The sequence below is a fragment of the Filicampus tigris genome, chromosome 2, assembly GCF_054856515.1.
Source record: "Filicampus tigris isolate MCC_2025a chromosome 2, RoL_Ftig_1.0, whole genome shotgun sequence".
Lineage (NCBI taxonomy): Eukaryota > Metazoa > Chordata > Actinopteri > Syngnathiformes > Syngnathidae > Filicampus > Filicampus tigris.
Window position 1 is genome coordinate 30,407,743 of NC_141218.1, and position 22,663 is coordinate 30,430,405.

The 22,663-nt window shown below is 38.6% G+C and overlaps 1 protein-coding gene across 6 annotated transcripts in view; it reads right to left on the reverse strand.

Annotated features, from left to right (window-relative positions):
• LOC147152017 (traf2 and NCK-interacting protein kinase) overlaps nucleotides 1-22,663 on the reverse strand; it is an 80,562-nt gene that overhangs the window by 17,258 nt on the left and 40,641 nt on the right. For 2 of the 6 annotated variants that reach the window (XM_086023433.1, XM_086023437.1), the window contains exons 11-21: nucleotides 22,494-22,566; nucleotides 21,080-21,203; nucleotides 19,954-20,058; nucleotides 19,735-19,869; nucleotides 18,546-18,605; nucleotides 12,246-12,566; nucleotides 11,529-11,663; nucleotides 10,120-10,254; nucleotides 1,936-2,006; nucleotides 1,235-1,311; nucleotides 264-352 (exon numbers count right to left, since the gene is read on the reverse strand). In XM_086023433.1, coding sequence (XP_085879559.1) covers nucleotides 264-352; nucleotides 1,235-1,311; nucleotides 1,936-2,006; nucleotides 10,120-10,254; nucleotides 11,529-11,663; nucleotides 12,246-12,566; nucleotides 18,546-18,605; nucleotides 19,735-19,869; nucleotides 19,954-20,058; nucleotides 21,080-21,203; nucleotides 22,494-22,566 — 1,325 coding nt within the window. The remainder of the gene's footprint in view (nucleotides 1-263; nucleotides 353-1,234; nucleotides 1,312-1,935; nucleotides 2,007-10,119; nucleotides 10,255-11,528; nucleotides 11,664-12,245; nucleotides 12,567-18,545; nucleotides 18,606-19,734; nucleotides 19,870-19,953; nucleotides 20,059-21,079; nucleotides 21,204-22,493; nucleotides 22,567-22,663) is intronic. The other 4 variants (XM_086023436.1, XM_086023434.1, XM_086023435.1 and 1 more) reach the window with 4 other exon arrangements.

Genomic DNA, 22,663 nt, shown 5'->3' on the forward strand with positions numbered 1-22,663 from the left:
GATTAAAAAAAAAAAAAGACCATAAAAGCAGAGACTGACATAGACATTGGTATTTTGGATGCAACTGTGAGTGCAAGTGTTTGTGATGATAAAGATGTCTGGCATAATGTATTGTACTGCTTCATTTACCAGTACTAAATGGTTCCATATGGACTTTAATGATGATCTCTTTCTTCTCTACCTTTGGGATGCTTTGTTTAAACAAGACAATGTGATAGTCTACAGTTCTAACGTTACGTATTACAGATTCAAGAATGTTTTACTTGTAAATGTCTGCCAGTGACATCATTTTGTTGCCGCCTGTGCTGCTGAAGACGCTGCTGCACATGTGGACTCTCCAGCTTGAAGTGATCTACAGCACAAAAACTCAAATTAGTTACAGTTCTGATAGGAAGACAAAGCAAGTCTGTTGTTCTACAAGTAACATTTTATGAGTGCAAAATTCAATCTTAGGCTGGCTTGGATGGAGTTCTACAATTGTTTTCTTGTAGTTAATGAAAGGTGCCCCACTAATCCATCATTCACTTACCAACAGTGCATTATTTATTATTACTACAAACAGCCTTTCTAACAAAAGCAGATTTCTGACACAAATATTTATGTTTCCATAATCACTACATAAAATACAGAAAGCAGTAAGTCTCTGAGGCAATCTTGAAAACTGGATGCTGCTTCAAACAGGGGCCTGAAGCTAAACTGAGATGATCACATTTTATTTCCAACTGTCAGTTTAACAAGACAGAAGGCAGCTCGGACTAAGTGGTTGCAGTTTAACACTGTGCAGTTTGACAATTATGCAGATAACAACTACAATAATAAACATGGTTAAGTCAGTAGCTCAAAGTAAGACTCACTATCTTTCTAGAGTAACAATTAATTCATTGTATTGGATATCATTAGAATTTTACACACTTATAAACAGGTGTTTGCACTGTATATTGAGTAAACTGTTGGTCACAAAAAAATACTGTACACAAATTGCTTGCCTCATCATCAATCATTTTAAACAAATATTTAATGACATTACACAATATACTGCTGCATTTGTGCTGCAACATTTTTCCTTGTAACTTTACTTTTACTTTAATTTCTTCTTGTTTCCTGTGTGACCCAGGTAGCAATGAATGTAAACAAAAGAAAAAGATCAGAGAACAGAATAATTGATTTTAACAATAACAATATTTATTTATTTATTTTCTTAAATTACAAAAAGAAACCTCAGAGAGAAACTGACCTGGATTGTTAGTGCTGATAGACACCCCGTGAGACACAGACCTTGAACTTTTATCCGTCATGAGCACAGGACTGCCGCTAGATGGTGAGAGAGACACACAGACAAGCAGAGTGAAAAAGGGAAATTAATTGCAATCACATATAAAGATTTGTAGTTCTTGGAGTGTTAGGCACTGCTGATTTCCTCAGCATTGGTTTAATCAAAACCAAGATTTGAGAACTAACCCACAGCTGATTGTCCTCTAACCATAAACCCCAACAATACAGAAGGTTTATGACATGGGCAAATTCAATGCTTAATCATCATCTTTGCAGCAATGTTTCAACTGCATGAATTACAATCAATGTGAGCAGACTCTTTTTATTGTGTTATTTAGCCGTTGGTTTGACCCAAACTGATACAGCATACAGAATTTTCTGTTTTACGATTATACAAAGTATGTACGTACTACAATCCTTCTATAGTATATTTATTTCATTAAAAAACACATCTCTTAAGATTCATTAATTATATCACAGAAGATATAAAACACTGGCAGACATAAGTGACAATATAAGCTTAAGTTAGCCATTAAAAAATAAAAGGTAAAAGGCTTTACTGTGGATTCAGTTGCCTTAATCATTCAAAGTAAACCATTTAAATCGGAACCATTTCCGACATATCAGAAATATAGCAAAAATATAGAAGCATCCTGATACTACCTGGATGCCGCCCTATTGTGTCCCTTCACCAGTTCTCTGCAGTAGAACTTCGAGGTAGTACGTTCTGGGACCTGGAAAATACCATTTATCAGTACATGTTATTACATTGCACAGAACCAAAACAATCTGTCAATCAATTTGAACAAACTGGAAAGAAAATACCTGATAAGTGGAACAATTTTCATTGCAAATGTAGATTGCACACATATTATTTGGCTCAGTGTTGCAAGTACAGTTCTTAGTACAATGGTCTTGCCACTAAATGTGTGGCATTTCCTGAGCAAAACAATTTTACATATGAAATTGATCACCTCCATATAAACTCTGACTCTAACACAGTGATTCACAACTTTTTTGGGGTCCTTTAATACCCTGCATATTGTTGATCGAGCCCGAGGAGCCTTTATTTTCCTCCCACACACTTTGGGAGGGTGAAGGTGCAATTTCATGCAAACAGCAGAAATGACATTTTAAATTGCATCATGGTCTTTATTGTACTTAGAGGCAAATATGAGCTTTCAGTAATAATTTCCGGAACAAACAGCATGTTTCACAACAAAAACGTTAAGAAATGCCCACTGAAACAATAGAGAGGCTCATAATTCGAAACTAAGTCTGTAAAGTTTGTATTAACAGCGTCATGCAGTAACTTTAACAATGCAACTAGGAGCGAGATCTCTTATTAAAATACAATGAATTACACTAGTTAAACAAGTGGAATTTGAGAAAAAAATAAATCCAGTTGCCCTCTGTGGTTTTGGTAGATAAAGGTCTCAGTCACATTTGAGTAAAATAATCCTACTTCTGTAAATGTCATACAATCTTTCTAAAAATATATTTATTATTCACTGAACTCTTCAACAATTAGACAACTACGGGTCCACGGATCACCGGTTGTACTGCTTCCAGCAGACTCTCACAAAGTTTGGGATATTGAGCATTTGGGTAAAATTTCAGAGTGAACTTAAAATACACTATAACCTTTACAGATAATCTTAATTTCCCAAACATACTAAAGGAGGCTTGCACCTTCAAAAAATGCACTAGTGTTTACGCCCAAGCACATGTGCGTTGCCTCTGAAAATAGAGCCCTTGGTGTCTTGTACACTGTTTGGTATGGATAATACGAATAATGCAATGTCTCAATTTTATACCTACTGTATATATAGTAATGTTACCATATTGGCACTATAATGGTACTGAAAATGCTTCCCATTCTATCCAAATAGGTACTTTTTGTCAACATAAGTATCTGGTGATATTTTGGTTTCAAATCTCCAAGGTCACACGGCCTCGGCTCAGAGAGGAAGAGACAACTAATATCAAAGGAAGTGAGCTGATTTCATATCCTTATTGCAAGTTTTCCCATATCCTGTATACAGTGGGAGGACAAAGTATGTGAAGGCTTTGAAATTCTAAAAATCTAAATCACAAGAATAAACAGAGTCTGCTTAAACCAATACCACAAACAATAATACATTATGTTTTCATATCTATATAGAGCATAATACATAAATACTCACAGGACAGGGAGGAAAAAGTAAGTGAAACTTTAGATTTTATAACTGGATGCCTCTCCTTCGGCAGCGATAACCTCAACCAACTGTTTCCTGTAGTTGCACATCGGATGTGCACAAGGATCAGGATGAATTTAGGACATTTCCTCTTTTAAAAAAACGGTTGCAGTGCAGCAATATTTCGGGGATGTTTGAGAGGAAAACAAAATACTAAGAGATGAGGAAAAATGGCACTACACCCCAACAACAAAACCTTCACTTCACTTCAGTGAAGTTTATTTCCACAATGTTGAATCAGAAACACAATATTGTTTTACATTGTGAAAAATGGACTGCCTCTGAAGCTTAAAGCTTATAAACCGGGCTCCAACACACCACCACCTAACAATGTATTACAGCTCTGCCATATTCAAGTTCATTTATATATGATTAGCAAAAGTTTGCAGTGCCAGACAAGCGCCTCACAGTTTATGAGGAAAAGGACATACAAATCATAATTTCCGGTGTTGTCCTAAGACAACTGCAGCACACCATGTTCAGTACACTTTACATTGTGATAACCGTCGTAACCTCAGTGATCCATATGCATGAGAAGAATTAACCCTATAAGAATTAGGCTGCAAAACCATCAGATATATGGCTCTCCAGTAGCTTGCGCTTCAGATTTCTTTTAAATATGGAGAATGTGGGCGATTCTTTTAAATCATTTTCTAGCTCATTCCATATATGCGGTCCTCTATAACATATACTGAAACGATTACCTTTCAATTTCCTATATTTACCTTTTAGGTGCAACATATCCCTAGTATTTTGTGGGTGAGTGGAGGAGTCCAGTGGAATCAGTTCACACCATTGAGTATTTAGCCTATGAACCTTATCCCAACTGAGAAGCATGGTGGAGGGAGCATCATGGCAAGGGTGTGCTTACCTCCCTCAGGGTGATGCAACAGGACAATGAAAAATTATAATAATAATAATGGTGATCATAATAATGGTGGTGATGGCACGGTGGACAACTAGTTAGCACGTCCGCCTCACAGTTCAGAGGTCGTGGGTTCGATCCCGGCTCTGGCCTCCCTGTGTGGAGTTTGCATGTTCTCCTCGTGCCTGCGTGGGTTTTCTCCGGGTACTCCGGTTTCCTCCCACATTCCAAAAACATGGATGGTAGATTGATTGGACACTCTAAATTGCCCCTAGGTGTGATTGTGAGTGCGGATGATTGTTTGTCTCTGTGTGCCCTGCGATTGGCTGGTAACCAATTCAGGGTGTCCCCCGCCTACTGCCCGAAGATAGCTGGGATAGGCTGCAGCACGCCCGCGACCCTTGTGAGGATAAGCGGTATCGGTAATGGATGGATGGATAATGGTGATCATAATGATAATAATAATAATAATAATGGTGATCATAATAATGGTGATAATAATCTTCTTTTCCTTTCGGCTTTTCCCTTCAGATGTCACCACAGCAAATCAATTGCCTCCATCCAACCCTGTCCTCTGCATCCTCTTCTCTCACACCAACTACCTTCATGTCCTCCCTCATTACATCCATAAACCTCCTCCTTGGTCTTCCCCTAGGCCTCCTGCCTGGCAATTCAAAACTCAGCATCCATCTACCAATATATTCACTCTCTCTCCTCTGGACATGTCCAAACCTCTCTGACCTTATCTCCAAAACCTCTAACATGTGCTGTCCCTCTGATCACTCATTCCTGATCCTATCCTTCCGGGTCACTCCCAGAGAGAACCTCAGCATTTTCATCTCTGCCACCTCCAGCTCTGCCTCCTGTCTTTTTCTCAGTGATACTGTCTCAAGACCAAACAACATCGCTGGTTTCACCACAGTTTTGTACACCTTTCCTTTCATTTTAGCTGAACTCTTCTATCACACATCACACCTGACACTTTTCTCCCCCTGTTCCAACCTGCCTGTACATGCTTCTTCACCTCTTTTCCACACTAATGGTGATAATAATAATGATGATAATAATAATGGTGATCATAATGATAATAATAATGATAATGGCGACCAATTCAGGGTGTACCCCGTCTACTGCCTGAAGACAACTGGGAAAGGCTCCAGCACGCCCGCGATCCTCGTGAGGATAAGCAGTTTGGATAATGGATGGAATCGATAATAATAATAATAATAATAATAATAATACATAGAAATGTTCATATAGGCGAAATCTAAAAACAATAAGATCAGACAGAATGAAACTACATTAACAGCAGTATGGAAAGGTCTGATGAACTAAAATGTCTTCAGTCCCTTTTTAAAAGAGTCCAGAGACTGAGGAATTCTCAGATGCTCAGGGAGGTGTTCCAGACGCGGTGGGCCATGGAGAAAGGCCCGGTCACCCACACTACAAAGATTTTTCGGGGCTGAAGTAGGAGGTTGGTGCCGCGGGACCAGAGGTGCCAAGGGAATGTGTGGTCTTGGAGGTATTCTAGGGTGTTGCTATGGATGCAGAGGTGGATCAAGAGTGCAATTTTGTAGCGGATTCTGGAGGTTAAGGGGAGGTCTGAAGAACGGGAGTGATGTGTTCATGTTTGCGAATTTTCATGAGAGTCAGGTAGCACCGTTCTGGATGAATTGAAACGTTTGAAGATTTTTTTGGGGAATACCAATAAGCAAGCTGTTGCAGTTGTCAAGCCTGAAGGAAACATAGGCGTGAATGAGTTCTAAGCATCAGCAAAAGTCAGGGAATGGAAGAGCTTGGAAATGTTTTTAAGATGGAAGAAACAGGTTTTGTATAGATGTATGATGTGAATTCCAATGGTTGAGATGTGGGTTGAGTTTCACAGCGAGGTTGGTTACTGTGGTTGAGAGAGGATGTCTTGACCGGAAAAGGAAATAGTGGTTATGGAAGATGATTGGACATGATGGGCAGTGCTTATGAGAATGTCTTTAGTTTTAGAGCTGCTTAGCTGGAACATGTTTTGACTCATGGACACCTTTATATCATCTAGGCAACTGGAGAGGGTAGTAGGAGTGTGGAGGTGAAGGTGATAATGAATGGAAAGGGGTAGAGGTGGAGTTACGGTCGGTCCTTAAGTCTAGCTGACAGTCATCACCATAGCAACAGAAGGAGATTCCATGTTTGCTGATGACATGACCTAGTGGCAACAAGTAGGAAATAAATAATAGGGGTCCTTGAAAAGAACCTTGAGAGACTCCATAGATGACGGGGGCTGTTTTGGACCGGACACATCCAAGGCTGACATACTCAGTTTTGTTGGTGAGATACTGTGGGAGGTGAACCGGGCAAGAGTATTGTAGGAGAGATCAATGTATGAGTGTAGGTGGTCAGGAGGATGCGGTGGGTGACAGCGTCAAATGCTGCAGTAAGGTCGAGGAGGAGGAACCAGTGTTGGCGGACATGAGAAGGTCGTTGATGACCCTAACCAAAGCAGTCTCAGTGCTGTGGGCAGTGCGGAAACCACATTTGAATTTTTCGTACGGTGAGTGAAGTTGAAGATGGTCTTGTAATTGTGCAGCTACAGCTTTTTCAAGCACCTTGCACGGGATATGGGAAAGCGGTCAGTAGTTGGAGAGTTCTGGGTTAAGGCTGGATTATTTTTTTTAGAAGGGGTTAGATAACTGTTGTTTTGAGTGAATGGGGAACATGGCCAGACTGTAATTAATGGTTTACAATATGTGTAATAAGAGATCTTGTCAGACAGGCTTGATTTGATGAGCACAGTAGGGAAGAGATCCAGGGGACAGGTGGAAGGCTTTATCTTTTTAATGAGTCCCTCTACCTCACTCTGTTAAACAGCGGAAACGGTTCTGAAGGAAGCAGGTTGAATGCTAGCAGATGGCAGAGATGGAGCAGGAGAGTTTTAGAACTGGGACCAGATGGAGTGGATCTTGTCTTTGAAACATGTGAGGAACCTGCTTCACTGATCTGCTGTGGAATTTGTTTGGGATTATTCATGGGGATTGAGGAGATGGTTTATTGTGTGAAAAAGCTTTTTGGAGTTTCCTGGACTGTTGTTGATGATGCTGGAGAAGTAGTTGGACCCTGCTTCTTTAAGGACATCTTAAAGATGATCCAAATTACCATAATCCAAAACATAAAAGCAAATTAACAACAGAATGGCTTCATAAGAAGAAAACCTGTATTCTGGAGGAGAGGTGCGGCAATCAATCGGCCGGGATCAGAATCAGGGCCGATCTCTTTACTTTTAGGGGATCTGTGATCGGTCGATCCCTTAAAACAAAAACAATCTTGTCAACCAAACTCATCTCCCTCCGTAGAGGTCTGAAAAAGTCAGCCACTGTCCTCTTCTGCTGTGAGATGATTAATAGTCTTTTAATTTTTTATTTAGAGAACTTAATCTGTTAGCATTGTTTCACCGGTATTGTATGTTTTACAATACTTCAAGCGAGCTATTCACACCAGACATCCCACAAATTTTGCTTGACTGCAACCGTTTTTGAAAAAGGAATGGTCCAAAATTCACCTTGATCATTATCTGCAATTTAAGGTAATGTTTGGTTGAGGTTATTGCCGCCAAAGGAGGGTCAACCAGTAAATAAATCATATAAATCATATACATCAAATAAAGTAAAAAAACAATATACAGTATATATATATATATATATATATACAGTATATATATATATATATATATATATATATATATATATATACAGTATATATATATATATATATATATATATACAGTATATATATATATATATATATATATATATATATATATATATATATATATATATATATATATATATACACAGTATATATATATACACAGTATATATATATATACAATATATACATATATATATATATATATATATATATATATATATATATATATATATATATATATATATATATAAATATATATATATAAATATATATATATATAAATATATATATATAAATATATATATATATTTTTTTTCTTATTTATATTATTTGTTTAAAAGGCAACATATTTATTTTCAGGGCTGTCAAGAGATTAAAAAAAGAGTGATTAAATTAAATTATGATGTGTAATTAATTGATCTAATTAAACTTTTTTTTAGCTCACTTAAAAATTGCTGAGAAAAGCCTCAAAGCCCCCGATTGTCTGTATGCATGTACTGTATCTGTATTTATGGTGTATATCCTTTGTTAAATTACCCAGTCATTTGCCACCTTGAAGAACTGTTTTTCGCATTTATCAGCCAAGTACCTGTTTTTTGTTTTCACGACAATCTGTGTAAAATGAGTTGAAGTTCCACTCCCTATCAATAAAGTTTCCAGACACCCCCAAACAACCGTGGTTGCGAGTTGAGGTCCAGTGATCTGCGGTTATAGCAAATGTGTCCGAATCTCCCACCAAAACATCAAACTTGCTTTTCTTTTCACCGTCATGCATCTTGCTCATTTTAGTCATCACTGCAGTCCTGCACGTTGGTTTATATGATGGACGCTGTTTGAAATATCTCAATGAATCCCTTGCCCTTAACTGTATTGATCGGCCTGCAGTTCATCGCTATTCACTTGGCAAGAACATTCATCAGCCCGTCAGTCGCAGACTTGTTCATACGCGGGCTGTTCTCGAGGTTACTTTGGTGAAGCTACATTAGCTTCTTCCCTTGCTATCATTAGCTGTGGCTTTAGTCGCGGCTAGTTACTTTGCATTTATGTGCTAGGCTTGAACTGCTTCTTTGGTAAGCAAAGTCCTTCTTACAAAGAAGGCATATCGCTCTGCCTTGATCAATAGTGGCGTCAGGGCGTTTTTTTTACATTTACTATTCATCGGACCAACAACTCTCACATGCTCCTCCATTTTCATGTCCTCTCTCTGCTCCTGAAGTTTCTCTCCCACCTACAATAGGAGCCTATCAGGTTATGCGAAACGCAAAGACAGCCAATCAGTGTCCACCCCAAGGGTGTGACATTGACTATTGTTTTCTACACCCCCAACAACTCAAGCACAAGCCCCACGCATTTGACTAACTTTTATGACCAATTTCCACAGAAATATAAGATTTTCCAAACGGCTAACATGCTTTCCCCTCCCATTGTAACACACACCCAGTGGTGTAAGGTTATGTGACACTGTTGGTGCTTTTTCAAAGCCACATTGCAATCACAGGAGAGATTGAGTTATTAACTGCTCTGTTGACTCCATATGGATTCCTGTTAGTTCAACAACATAACATAGCAAACAGACAGCTCTATTTCCTCTCCTGTTGCTGTTGTAGTTATTAGTTGTCCAATTAAATCCACATGCTGTTCTGTTAGTAAATACACTTAATGGCATATTTTGTTACAACTTAGAAGGACAGCAGGTATATTTCACACAAAAGAGCGGAGAGAGAAAGTATGTGGTGTGTATATAACGCAGATGATTTGTTAATAAAAAAAAACAAAGGACACATACTTTCTGCAAATACAAACACTCATTCAGGCCAAAATGATGGTGGACACAGGTTGCTTAGAACACACAAAAACACAATACATCGTGAGGGGGTTCACATCAAGGAACAAAAACGTTCTGGTTTTGATGGCAGCTTGCTATGTGATTGCATTCATGAGAAAACACAACAAACTATGCCCTATGTATGGCTTTTATTACGGTCGGCAGTAGCGTAGTGTGTTTACAGCCCGGGCAGTTAAAAAAACAAAAACAAATACAGGTAATACCTTGGGTGGCGTTTCAGAGTCCCAGAAGACATCATCAGAGGGTGACACGGGTGTGAAAGGGGACAAAGCTGAGATAGCCATATCTGACATAGAGCTGCTGTGAGGGGCAACTCGACTAGAGCGCAAATTGGCATTCTGGGGAAAAGAAAACACATACACAATGATGTTAATGTATGCATTCTGAAGTACCGTTCTGTGGAACCTCTAAATTGAATGCCCCATGGCTTGTACAACTTATGAATTTGACCGAAACTTTCTGGGAAAAAAAAGTCGTGAATAAAAGAATTGTGTTCAAATCACAATCAACCGTGATGTCAAGACTGCGAAAAAGTTTTTGTCTTTTTTTTTTGGGGGGGGGGGGGGCTTTTCGCTAAACTCATACCAAAATAAGACACTGGTGTGTAGAAAAAATGCTGATAATTTCTCAAACCAAACAGATGCACATTTAAAGAAGCAATAATACAGCTGTGTGTTAATGCTTTAGTCCGGCTTCACCATGTGCTTTGTCACTTGTCAAAGAAGTGTGCAACATAATTCATCTTTGCATTACACCTTTGCCATTAAGTTAAACACTGCGGGCTCTATTTTCATAGACATGTAACGTTTGGAGTGAGGTAGTGTGCAACATGATTTTGGTGAATTTGATCCAGGTGCAGACAAACAGATTGGCAAGCTCCACGGACATGTGTGGTGGATGTTATCAGATACAGTAAATATGACAACAGTAGGCATCAAATCCTTTAAATCATTGCTAAAACCAGTTAAATAAATGCATTATTATTACTAGTAGTATTATTATTATTATCATCATTACTAAATTATTTACATCATCCGAATGGACTGCATGCAACTTTGGAGGGGTGGCGGGGGTGGCACACTAGTGGGGAGGGGGCAGATACATGAGGTCTGTGGACATATTTAAGTAGCCAGTAGCTCATTCTGTGTTTAATGATGAAACCCGCTCACATTGTCTGGCGCCACATTGGGAAAAAGCAGTGTCAATGCTCCAGTCACATTTCCTGATTCCTTTTGAGCAGAATCTGTCTCCCATGCGAGATGTGAGTGCGCCACATTTAAAGGGAATGAGAGGAGCCACTTTGATTGGCGTAGAATGGAGTCAGCTGTGGTCACACCCACATTGGCGCAAACTGACCTTTTTTCAAATTAAATTACCAACATTGACCAACACCCAATCTAACCCGCCTCAGTGCAGATTTACGGCACACTTCGTGCCAGACATGCAGAGGTCACGAAAATAGAGCCCTGAGTGTTTTATAACTGTGTTTTTTTAACAAATGCTTTACACAAGAACATTTTTTTTCTTGGAAATGTTTACCAATTTGAACAAATCAAATCTGCACAAATAAGACCGCACTGCAGTGAATTTTCAAGACAGGACTGTGTAATACCTGGTTAAAGTGAGCTCTCTGCATGGCAGGAGTACAAGGACTAGAACTGCTACCAGAGCCGAGTCTTGAGTGCATCTCGTTGGGCAGGCCAGCAGCTAAAAGCACCCTGGCTATATTTGAGTCCTGGAAATCCATCTAAAATACGAAGCAGATTGTGCCTGTGAGTGTGTAGTATAAGTGGGTCCAATCATGATGCCTCAGTATTGTTAACATCCGTAGGGTGAGAAAACTCTGGCAACCCCAAATAGGAGGAGAACCACTGGACCTAAAACTCAATGGAGAAGTTGATGAGTTGATGAAGATGATAATAACACAGTACAATGGTGTTGTTTCATCAAACAATAAATGGTTTTATGCTGGCATATACCATTCCCTTACCCGAAACAGTTAACAACATTTAAAAACCATTTTATGTATAATTATAAAGTGAACGTGCAATTTTACGGCAAAAGCCACTTAGAGAAGTCGCAATTTACTAACTGAGCAGCAGAAAAGGGTGTTAGTTACAAGACTGACTAAGGGAGTCCTTTCTGTTTCTTCACAGGGGGGAGGGGTAAGGTTGGGGGTAAGGGCAGTAGGTGGAAGCATGAGCATCAAAAGAGAAGTTCAGTGATTTGTGAACAGACAAGGCCACACCAAGGACAGACAGCATGTAACACAACGTGGTGATGGCAGTGATAAAAAGGTGTTTGATAGCCAAGGAAGGCAGGGCTTTACCGCTGAGCGCTGGCAGTTTGCGGGGTAGCTGGACGAGGAAGCAGCGGCCGTAGCGGCAGGAGCGCCAGTGTGCCCGCTGTTAGCCATTAGCTTTTGGACAGATGCTTCTGGCTTTTCTCTTTGCCTCTCTCGGTCCTTCTCTCTCTCCCTGTGTCTGTTGTCATGCTGCAGGGACAGGAGCTGTGTTTGGTCTTTAGGCAGGGTGCGGTGTGATCTCCTGCTTGACGAGGGCTGCTGATGCTGGGTCTTGGCTGGTGACTGGAGATGAGGCTGCGAGTGCTTGGCCTTAAGCTGAAGCAGCTGGTTTGGAGCCACAGCTCTCTATGCAGCAAACATGGAAAGCACATATAGACACAGACAGTGCAAGCGACTAGATGAAGCAGAATTTGTGTACACTAAAATAGGGGCAAACTGGGCAAAACATTTTAAAGCAGCCTTGAATAGGAGTCAAGAAGGGCTGCTCGGTTATGAAAAAAATATTAATCACAATTATTTTGGTAATAATTGAATTCACGATCATTCAAACGATCATTGATTTTTTTGGGTGCAAAACAAGAAAATGTTTAAACGTAAAAAATATAAAGGCAAATTAATTTATTTGAAACACTATGTAAGCTCCCTTTGGACCAAACAAAATTTATCAAATTAGTTATTATAAAATAAAATAGGTGCAAATGTATAAATTCAAGTATGATTTCCTTGTGTAAACAAAGTAAACAAAGTGCGTTGGATATAAATGCATATTAATAATCGTTTTTTACGATTATGCCATTTTATAATCGTAGAGTATAATAATCGTAATTGTAATTGAATTTCGATTAATTGCACAGCCCTGACTTCAAGTTAAACAAATATTGTGAAATCACTCCAAATGCATGACAGCAGTGTTCATCTGGATATTGCATTGGATAAGGATAGAAGGCAAGTCAGACAATGTCAACCACAACCCAGCACATGTCCAGTTTTTAGGCAAATTTAGCCCAATCACCACATTGGCGCTACCAGAACACTACTATTTATTGTATGTTAAAATATCCATCCATCCATGATCGATACCGCTTATCCTCACAAAGGTCGCGGGGCGTGCTGGAGCCTATCCCAGCTGTCTTTGGGCAGTAGGTGGGGGACACCCTGAATTGGTTGCCAGCCAATCGCAGGGCACACAGAGACAAACATCCGCACTCACAATCACACCTAGGGGCAATTTAGAGAGTCCAATCAACTTACCATGCATGTCATTTTTGGAATGTGGGAGGAAACCATAGTACACGGAGAAAACCCACGCAGGCATGGGGAGAACATGCAAACTCCACGCAGGGAGGCCAGGGCCAGGATCGAACTCACGACCTCTGAACTGTGAGGCGAACGTGCTAATCAGTCGACCGCATGTTAAAATATGCACATATATATTATATTGTACTTCTAAGTGTACTCCATTTTCCATGTTTCTAAAACTATTCACTAATGACACCGACCAAGTGGTTTGTGATTGTAGTATAGTTGAGATCTACATTGTAGTTTACATAAATTAGTCAAATTTAGTTTAACTCAACTGACATTGTCAATGTGACAGCTACTGTGACCATCTTATTCATCACGAATGCTTTTGGAAAATACCTTTTACAAACCGAGCGTGTCACAAACACTCAGGGCCACTTTTCATTCCCTTGTGTCAAGCAATGCAGAAGTGAGTCAAAACAAATCATACTGTGCATGTAACGTAGCGGTTACACCCTATTCTCCGAATTTATATATCTGTTCTTCTGCACAATAAGATTAATACTAACTATAATAATAAGAGTAATAATGATAACCAGGCGGCACGGAGGTCGACTGGTTAGCACGTCCGCCTCACAGTTCAGAGGTCGTGGGTTCGATCCCGGCTCTGGCCTTCCTGTGTGGAGTTTGCATGTTGTCCTCGTGCCTGCGTGGGTTTTCTCCGGGTACTCCGGTTTCCTCCCACATTCCAAAAACATGCATGGTAAGTTGATTGGATACTCTAAATTGCCCCTAGGTGTGATTGTGAGTGCGGATGTTTGTCTCTGTGTGCCCTGCGATTGGCTGGCAACCAATTCAGAGTGTCCCCCGCCTACTGCCCCAAGACAGCTGGGATAGGCTCCAGCACGCCCGCAACCCTTGTGAGGATAAGCGGTATAGATAATGGATGGATGGATGATAACCAATCACTACAGTGTAATAGTATAAAATAATAAATATTAAAAGAAATACCAGTATATACCATCAATACAAATCCACATAGACAAGAACCTACACAAATCCAAAAAGGCAACAAAAACAAAAAAGAAAGTATCAAACAATAGTAAACATAAATATATAAACAAGTACTAATCAGTAATCAGCAATACTCCTGAGCATCTAGAGACTGTCTATCACACCCCAGTTCCATCTCTGTATCCCATGAATACATGACTTTCATAATTAAATTTGAATTGATATATGTTTGCAAATTGGTTTAGGCCCTCACAAATTGGTCCATAATTTTACCCTACAGAATTAAATTACAGAATCTTCTCCTGTTGGTGTGAATGATGTTAATGTCGTTATGTTTCCTTCTTAATTGATAACACCTTTCTTTCTCTCTCGAAACATTACTTTACACACAGAGCACAGGCACAATTGCTAGTAACCTTTTGTTAAAGAAAGCCCACAAGTTATTACTTTTCTATAACTCTTCATCATCTCAATTTACTACTGTATCTCTACTAATATAATGAACATAAACCATTAAAAAGTCTCCTCCGGAAAAGTACAACTTCCACATAAAACAAAGTATATAAAGCATCTGGAACTAATGAGGAAACAAATACAGATGATAATGTCACCGATCAAATGCAACAAAATCTAAGCCAGTTGGTTATTCTTGTCAAATACAAGTAGACATTTTGAGTTAATTGATGCAGATGTTAGTAATGCAATGGAAATATGAAATGTATGAATATTGAGTGTATGTTTTTTTTTTTTAAAGCGGAAGTCAAGCCAAACATATTTTTTTTCAAGAATATGTTCCCAGCAGGCCCACTAGTTGAAACACGGTATTCTGATTAATTTTGCGTTTGTGGAATATAAATTAAGCAGCAAAATGCACTTGTTTTTAGGCATCTCTGGGGGCGGCCATTTTGTCTTCTGTCGACTGAAAATGACATCAAAACTGCTCACAACGACCAATCATGGCTGACCTGTTTTTTGAATCTGCGCCGTGATTGGGCGTTGTGAGCACTTGTGATGTAATTTTCAGTCGACAGAAGACAAAATGGCCGCCCCCAGGGATGGCTAAAAACGAGTGGATTAACACTTATTCCACAATCGCAATATTTATCAGAATGCCCTGTTTCAACTAGTGGGCTTGCATAGAACATATTCTTAAAAAAAAAAATGTTTGTGTTGACTTCACCATAAATAAGTACACCCAAACAGATGTGTTCGAAAACCCTGTGTTGCCTTTCAGAGTAAACAATTTCTTTGGCATATTAGACGAGACTACAAATACTCCCACTAAGGTGGGCCACTGATTACAAATGAGATGTGTTACTATTGAAATGTTGGGGAGAAAAAGAGCACAGACCATAATCTACTTCACTAGAAATCAACCGCATGTGAGTCTATTCATCCTCAAAACTCTGATAGCAGTATGTTCAATGATGTCATATACTCATTTATTTTGAGCACTGCAGTACCTACTGTACATGCGGTACCCTAAAACAAGAAAAACCTGTCTAATCACAGCGTAGTCTATCTGACTCAATCAGGGTTGGTTAACAATAAGAAAAATAGTTTAAAAATTGCTTGCCCTGAAATTTTCACAAAATGTTTCATTTGGGTGTATAATGTCAGCGCCAGGGACAACGCATACAAGAATAGTGCGCTGTTGTGCCTAATGTGTTTTTAGCTCCACTCCTGAAAGACTATCGTGATGGGTTATGGAGGCATGCTGCTGACAATCTATTGAAAATAACAGCAACATTTTAGAAGGAATACTGAGCGAGAGAACAAGAGATATAGCAGAAAAGAAGAAGGATGCATGCTGTGGATGCCAGAGGGAGGGCAACGGTGAGAAAACAAGGAAAGGAAGAGAAGACATGCAGTCAACAGTCGAGAAAGAAAGAGAAGGCTTTAAAACAAAAAGGAAAGGCCTGCTGTGATGAACATTGGCTTAAAAGCTTCTCAGAATCTAAAATCCCTGCTGCCGCAGGGTGTGTGCCATGGCCTTCCCTCTCAATCCTAATGTGAGTCCCTCTCAAATACAGAATTAAAAACTAATTCTTTTCCCCTCACGTCACGTGAACATGATAAACACGGCTTGTACTACCAGGGGTCTACAAAATCAATTCCAAGGTTGAACTACATGCTTTCTTTCTACATTTTCTATTACCCTCTAAAAACAGTTGGGTTGCTTTGCACAAAACAGTCCAATTTTAGGGGTTGTTTTGTACAAAACTACCCATTCTTTGGGTTATTTCCTGCACAAACAACCCAGAAAGTTGGGTCAAATTGACCCAAATAGTGGATTGTTCCATTTTTGACCCCAAATTGTTATTTATTTTTAACTCAACTGTTTTTAGAGTGCACACTGGCACTCTGCATTAGGGCTGCACAATATATCGAAAAAATATTGTACTTGCAATAATGACACATGCAATATGTGTATCACAAAGACGTGCAATAAATTAATAATGACTACTTATTAGGGGTGTAACGGTACACGTGGGTGTATTAACACGCTTCGGTATGGCATGTTCGGTTCGGTCCATTTATTAGCGCAAGTTTACGCACGGGCGCTATTGACTGTTGCACACTGGAGAGGAGGGCGGCGGCACTAAAGAGGAGCCAGGATGCCAGAAGCCATGATAAATCATAGATGCATGGATAAATGGCATTATTATGGCATACGCAAACAAGCCAGCGCTTGAAGGTCCCCCGTACACTGCGGTCTCCTGTTTGGGAACATTCTAGCTTTCCTGTTAAAATCACCGATAGGGAAAAGTCCGTGTATAAGTCCCAAAGTTGTGTGCCGACATTGCTACATGAGATCGGCGGCTATGCAGTAGATAGCACGTCTAACATAATAGCACTTAAAACGACATCATCTGACTTTCAATGTTTCTTAGACGATGAAGCAAGCAGTCTTTTTGGCCCAAAACAAAGTACAACAGTTCAGTTCTTCGTTCTCCGCTGCTTTTCTCGCTAGCCGTACGATGCATTCATGAACCTCAGAAACATCACAACTCAGCAAAACACAAATCCGACCACAACACAGATAACCCAATTCGTTACAATATGCTGTTGAACGTTCAAAGATTTCAATGCCTAAAAAGTGTAAATTATTTCAGAAAGACTTTAAAGTTACTCTATTTCATTATAAAAAGAGTTTTAATACAGTTAGCAATAATTGTAACTGTTATTGTATGTATTTTTTTTCATCACAAAAAGTGTACAGTATATGTACTGTCATGACAACTTGTCTTTTATTCGAATATTTAGATGTGTCATAGGCTGTTGCTGATAAGTGTGCAAAGATTTCAATGTCTTAATAGTTTACAAAATTAAGAGACCTTGATTGTTTGTGTATTCTTTATCCTGGTGTAATTTCTTAGAATGTCACCCGAATGGTTCCCTTTTATTTTTTTTTCTAAAAAAAACCATGCACCATTTGCTTGTCATCTTTTCAAAATAAACATATTTAAAAAAAATAAATCTGTTTTTATGTACCGAAAATACACCGAACCAAAGTTTCCAAGAAACTGAACCGAAATGTGATTTAGCGTACCGTCACATCCTTACTACTGGAATGCTACTAATGGAATTGTATGTTTTTACCTGACTTTGACCAGTCAGGTTCAACCTTAAATTTGCAATCACCATCCAATAAGAAAACAGTACCTAGGGCCATTACTAACACTAAATAACATGTAAAATTAATTTGGGGGTATTAAAAAAAAATCTTTCATTAGATAATAAAAAACATCATTTCTTTAGGTAAATATTGGAATAATATCGATATCACAATATTCAACACCCATGTTGCATTTTTATCCCATATCATGCATCTGTAGTCTGCAAGATGCTCTTTTTTTCCCTTCGTATCACACTGACTCGGAATGCTGTCATGTAGCAACTGTCTCTCATGTCCACTCCATACCTTTCTTCAAAGAAAAAAAACTAGTCTTTTAACATCCAAATGGAAGTTGAAACACATTTTTCGTGCTCACAACTACAACAACAATGAAGACGAAAATCTAACTTGTCTGGAAAAAGGGCATAATACAAAAAAAAAAGGGTTACCTGCTCTGAGTCCAAAGGCCTTATAGACACATCAACATTCCACTGTCTGTCTGCATTGTCCTGTTTAAGACAGAAATTAACACACAATTTATGTTAACATAGTAGACATTCAGTAGTAGACCACCATAACTTAAGCAGAATCAAAATCAACCACCCCCTCTACATACATGCATGCATCTATGTACTAATATGCACACAACACACACAAAATAATTAGGATACTCCTAGGTCTAAAGAAGACTTCTGTAAGGTGGGCTCTAAAATATTCAGAGATTGCAAGATGGTGGGAAGCTCTTAGCTAACGCTCTGTACTAAATATTTTACAAAGACCTATTTTTAAATTTCTAAGGAAAACTCCCATGATGCCCAAATAATTTCTCTTGTCTATGTCTGGTAATTTGTCTATCAATCTCTGCTTTTGTTGTTTCTTGTATCTTCAAATATTACGCTGATGACAAATCTGGCCGACCAATGAAGGACTAGCAGTAGTTTATGTCACTCAAATGGTGGTGGCTCAACATGCCTGCAACCGTGATGGAGTACTAGTTTTGTCTAGAAATCATTTTAAAGGCAAAACAGATTTGTATCCAATTGAAATGACAACAATTAATTACAAAACTGAATGATTACATTTAAACATATTTCAGTTATGCTGACGAAGAAGAGAAATGCTGAAAATATTTGTATTTTTTTTAATCAGCTCAAATTAAAACAAAACTAAACACAACACAAGGTTTGAGTCTTCAAAAGTAATGTTTCCATCTCTGACACTGTGCATTTGAGATTATATAGTCCTTGTTTTGCAGAAATTGTGGCAATACAACATACTTGTCACTCTTATGAGCTGATGATAGCTAACAGCGGTCTACATTTGACAACATATACAATTTCAGTTCAAATCATACATCACTAGAACACAGGAAGTCAGTCAGCAATTAGTGAAGTTTGCATTGTTGTTACATCTGTAGTCCAACAATGACTTCATAGTGTTGCTAGCAAGACACAGGAAAAAAAAAGACGTGTGTATGAACCATGGACCATGACCAAGGGAATGGCGGAGCTATTTCAAAGCACACTTTAATCAATCACTTTCTAACAAGTTTGTACATATAAGCACAACATCTTATTGCAAAGTTTGATTCAAGTTCTCAAACACCTTGAATAAAAATAAGTCAAATGTAATCTTTACCTGTTTCCTGTCATTTCTCTGATATCTGTCATTCTTTTGGATTCTGATATCACGGTTATCAGATTCCTCCCCAAGCATAAACTCTTGTAGTTCTGCCCACTGAAAGGCAGCGTCTGACAGCTGTCGCCTCTGTTGCTGGTAACATTGCAATTCAATCAAAGTTCATTTTATTTTTTTTTATAAAAGTTGGAAATGACAAATCAAACAAATAGCACTTACATCTTCCAACATTTGTCGTTTCTCATGTTGTTGTTGGATCCTCCTCTGTCGATCAGCCAACAACTGCTGCTTGTACTGTTCTTGCTCTGCTATTTGCTGAAATAACTATAATTTTAATCATTTGAATTTATATGACAGTTTTTCAACACTGATCTCCTTTTATGTCTTGCAGTCAGAGGTAATACTTTGGACACCACTGACACCACTCGCAAACAGCTTTTTTCAGTGTTAAACACGTGGGGGAGTGAGACAAATATATTACACTGTTTCTTTCTACACTTGATTATCTACATGTAAATTAAACTTTAAGAAAACTAGTTCCTATTTATTTATTTATTTATTTATTTTTAAAAGCGTCACTAATAGAGAATGAGCTCAGAGCCACTAGTGTGACATCTACTGTAATGCAGTATTGAGCAGGTTATGGTCATTCTCATGGCCATATATGCGGCTCACAGTCTCTGTGCTTTTTGGACACAGAATTAGCCAACTCTGATTTTAAGAATGACGTTTTTTTCTTTTTTTTTTTTTAAATAATGAGATAAATTTTGTTTATATAAGCATAATGTAGCTCACGATTCGATCCAATTACAATTCAGAGGCCCACGATTCGATTCAATTCCGATTCAGAAGCCTATGATTCGATTCGATCCCGATGCATCACTACATTGGCTTGCATTTTAAAGGCCATGCAAAACACTGGTACCTTTAAAAAAAAATAATAATAAAAAACTCAAGGAAGAGCAATTATTTATATTTCAGACTTTGTTGTGCTAGTATGAGGTTTTGCTTGTTCCGCCATCTTGTCACGTATTAGCTTAGCGTAGCACAGACATCTGACGTACAAACGCACTTAATCACAAGTTGGTGGACAGGCAGCTATACGTGTATGTATACTTGCCTTTAAGACAGAGTTGGTGATCTTAGTGTGCTTTTTTTAAATACTGGTGTTAAAAAAAAAAAAAATGGTATCAAGCGCTTTTGGATGCCGAAAAATCGGGGTACGGTACTGGTACTTGGATCCCGTGCAACGCAAATTACAGTAATGAATTACTGCAAAGGAATTAACTTCACCTTTCACAGTTTTATATATCATTATGTGATTATGGTCTATCAAACAATTTACCTGTTGTCTCTGCTGATCCCCACCAACTCTGAGTCCCCTCTGTCGGCTCTCTTCTCTATCCTCTGTCTGTAAACGCAGAAACTCCCGCCTTAACGTCCATTCGCCAGGAACATTCACAATCGAGCTAGAGAAAGTGATAGAGAGAGTGAGACAGAAATTGTACATATGTGTCATATTAGATCAATATTAATACACACTGTTATTCATTTATGTAATTCATAAATTATTATAATTATATTATATTTTGGTTGATGATAGAAGAATGGCATCCAAAATGATCAACACACATTTTTAAGCATTTCCAAATAAGAAAGTAGCAGTTGAGGAAGCCATCCTATTCTCTTAGTTTCATAAATGTACCGTACTCTTGAAAAGAGACACATTTAGGAGGAGTACCTAGTGATGAAGGGTCAGGGCCAGCACAGCCTTCTCTGCTGGCCTAAACCCTATCAGTAGCACTGACCTAGTACAAGCTAAATTCTAATATTTGTCTCATGAAATTCAACATTTTTTTTTCCAACAGTGTATTCTCTTTCGTAGCATTTCTCTTCTAGTATGTGTAAGTGGATGATGTCAGCCTCGATGTGCTGCCATGTTAATCTAATCTGCCCAGGGCATTCAGAATCTGTTGTGCTGGCCGATATAAGTCAAACTATATTGTTAGCAATAGGAGCGCCTCTGTAACGGATACGATTTCAAATTTGTCCTCATAGGTCCAACTCACTCGAAGTTCGACAAGCAAAACACATCTGTGTCAATCTGCACAGTTGAATACATTTAATAAATCAGAAGCTTTGGTGAGGATGGTGTATTTTACATCGAGATTGAATGTTTTTGTTATGTTATTAGATGACTATTGATTCAGAATTGCTCCAGTTGATGTACGTGGCACAGTTATAAGAAGGCCTTTATTGATCCCACAGTGGGGACATTTTCAGTGTTACAGCAACAAAGATATAGGTGACACAGGGACGGCGGCATAATGTAGCCATTAATGTATAACATTAACGGCAAACATTCAGGATCAAACCAATGTAAATATACGCAGTAACATGTGTATATACACATGTGTGTATACACTCCAACATACATCTACATAAAAAGTATGAGGAACACTCATTTTAGCCTGTACATAGTACAGAGGAAAAATACTCTAAGTAAGTGACAGTGCTGTAGTGAAATGTAAGGAACAGCATTGGATAAAGTTGTGTGCTGTTATATTGCATTCTTGCATCGTGTTGATTTGTTGTAAATCCCCTCTGAATCTAATAAACCTAATAATAGTCAGACATACTAGTGAACTGGATGACTGCCTTGTGTACTTTATTTTAAATATTAAATAATCTTGTTTCTGTCTGTGTCAAAATGTTTTCATCCATGCAGTTGTGGTTGCTTTTCTTGTAGTGGCATTTACCTGGGTTCTCCTTCCTCCTCGGTGACTTCGTCTTCTTCCTCTTCACTACCACTGTACTCGTACTCTGGGCCCTCTGAGAAGCACCCCGGGAAGTGCAAGAGAATAACATGTGTTAACCTTAAATTCATTACTTATAGTACAAACGCCAAAAAGTAATAATCTGAAATGGG